The 2,612-nt window shown below is 37.2% G+C and overlaps 1 protein-coding gene across 1 annotated transcript in view; it reads right to left on the reverse strand.

The window, feature by feature from the left end:
* Positions 1 to 2,612, reverse strand: part of LOC106518547 (solute carrier family 23 member 1) — a gene marked incomplete in the record, with an annotated part of 7,568 nt that extends 4,956 nt beyond the window's left edge. The window contains 3 exon segments of the mRNA XM_014009885.1: positions 628 to 785; positions 1,584 to 1,727; positions 2,400 to 2,612. Of these exon segments, the coding sequence (XP_013865339.1) occupies positions 628 to 785; positions 1,584 to 1,727; positions 2,400 to 2,489 (392 nt within the window).

A 2,612-nucleotide genomic window follows, 5' to 3' on the forward strand; every position in this document is an offset into this window, starting at 1 on the left:
ACCTGACTTTGTAGTGCCTTTTTTTAAAGGTGGTTATTGTGGTGTTTACATTAGCGACATCAATGTGCGTCTTTCCAGTGGTAAGCAGAATTTTCAGAGAGGAGTTACCTTGATGTCAGCACATGGTAAATCGAAAAATTGATACTAAGGTTTTCTTATTTTTTTAGGTGTAAATGGACTTCTGAGGGTTTATTTACTGAAGTCAGTGACGAAGTAGTGAGTTCAGAAACAGATCACTGTTGACAAGGGCCATTCTCTGACAACAAATGCAGAGCAATATATAGAGCAAGCACACACTTCAGAAAGTTTACAATCCAAAGTTGAAATCCAAAGCCAGCTGACCTCTGGCTGTTAGGTTCTTTTTAAGACTGACTTATCCAGAGATAAGAGATCCAAGATGATACAATACAATTAAATATATAAAGTTTAAAGGCTCAAAAATAACTGTTTAAAAAACAAAATGGTTTAAATTTCTGCTGCTCTCTTGCAATGTCTATTCTTAGCAGCTAATAAAAACTGCAATTTTTTATATAAAACTGTTATGCAAAACTGAGTTTAGCCTGATGGTCTCCCACAAGAGTCTAAGTTCCTTAGAACTCTCCTAGGTTCTGGACCATAAATCCTCACCTTACACCAAAGGTAACTTGCAAAATAGTACAGATGCCAGAGACAAAGAAGATGGTGTTGATGAGCCGACTCTGGGTCAGGCTATCGTGCTGCAGACAGAGGCCTTCTGAGAGAATGAGGGGGATAGAGATGATCCCACCAAAAGCTGTCAGGTAATGCTACAAAGAAAAACAAGAAATCGCTGTGATACTTATAAACAGATGTGCTTTCATGTCTACTCTATGTCCAACATGTTTGCCTTCATTGGCATGACAAACAAGTGTCATCCATCCATCCATCCATCCATCCATCCATCCATCCATCCATCCATCCATCCATCCATCCATCCATCCATCCATCCATCCATCCAGCTTTAACAATTGTGCCACTGTGATCTGTTGAGGAGTTGGTGACTCAGAATAACAAAATTGTGTGAAAAACAAATTCAAGACAGCTTCGTTGAATTCTAAATGTCTGTGAATGTAAGTGATCGGTGAGCCTTGTGGCTTTTTATGTTTCAAGCAGCCAAATATGGAAAATTATGGTCCACGTTTTGGTTACAGCTTGCAGAACTGCTGGCAGGAACTTGGATTTGTAGTGTCATTGAACATAAATCAGCGCTGCCAAATTTAATAAAAATATAACCTGCCAAGAAAGGGGATGGTTGTAAAATGTTGTACATGTGTTGCTTCACGTTTCAACAGAAAGTGTTTCGATTGAATTCTTTATTGTTTGTACTTCATGTTTTTTCCCCAGCCCTACATAAAATCACTGTTTAGTCAGCACTTCCTCATGCATGAGGGGATGAGTGGTGGAGTTTCATTAATAATTTTCTCTAACTGCCCTTGAACGCTCACAAATAACTGTTAATACCTAAGCTAACTCCCAAGAGTTTCCTTCACTTGCTTTTATTACCTTGTTGCAAAGTGATTCAGAGAGATTTTGTCATTTTGCAACAATATATGCTTGACACCAACCTGAAAGGCCAAGAAAATACAAAGGTACCAAGGAGGGACATCGGTCACGGCATAAGTAGGTTTGTTTACGTCTCTCTGTGCTGCACAGTCACTCCCACATGTTTTATCCACCTTTGTTTTGCGTGGATCATTGACTTCCTCATCCTGCAGAAACCACAGACAAACAAGCAGGATAAATTGTGAGGAGTCAAAGGATGACATGAAGTCATCTTCAGTTCAGTCAAATAATTACTCATGAATCATCTCAGGACCGAAGTTCCAGCTACCCTGAAGAAATACTTTCTTAACCGACTTTTAGCTCCATTTTATTACAACTACACAACACTGGTATRTTTTAACCCATGACGTTTGGATTTGTGGGATTCCTTTGAATCAAAAAGGTCACAAAAAATTGCAGAATTGTTTTGTTTTTGAGCTGGAAAGTAGCCGAGCCTTGAGAAAAAGACACAGTTGGTTTTAAAAAAAATAAACTACAGTATTTTTGTTTGTAAGGGGTGATGTTAAATGTGTAAAGTTTACACCTAATTACTTACATTCTTCTAAACCAGCTCTTTAAATAAAATCAAGCATGAATCTTAGTATTTAACAGAGTAAAGTCAAAGGATTTGTGTAGTTTTGATTTTTTGCTAATACATATTTAGCACAATATTTTTTAAATTATCAGTCTTATTGTCTTTAAAACCAGCATTACTGAGGAGCAACAACAATAAACAAAATTAGTGTAACTTCTTTCTGAGATTTTCTTAAACATATGCCGTATAATAATAAAACCAGTGTTAATAAGCATTTTTTTCAATAAAACATAATTGTACTTACATCAAATGCAAGATTCTCAAGCCCTTTTCTTTCCTCTCCGGTAGGCATTGCCACTCCACCATAAATGAGAGATGTGTTGTAGAAATTCATCTCAGAAGATATTTTGATCAAGGAAATATCCTTTATTGCTATATTGCATTCAGGTCACATAAGAGGAACAGAGCCAAGAGAGACCGAGCGCTCAGAACCTAGAGAGAGAGAAACAAAAGACAC

Source organism: Austrofundulus limnaeus, unplaced genomic scaffold, assembly GCF_001266775.1.
Source record: "Austrofundulus limnaeus strain Quisiro unplaced genomic scaffold, Austrofundulus_limnaeus-1.0 Scaffold63, whole genome shotgun sequence".
In the NCBI taxonomy this organism is placed as follows: Eukaryota; Metazoa; Chordata; class Actinopteri; order Cyprinodontiformes; family Rivulidae; genus Austrofundulus; species Austrofundulus limnaeus.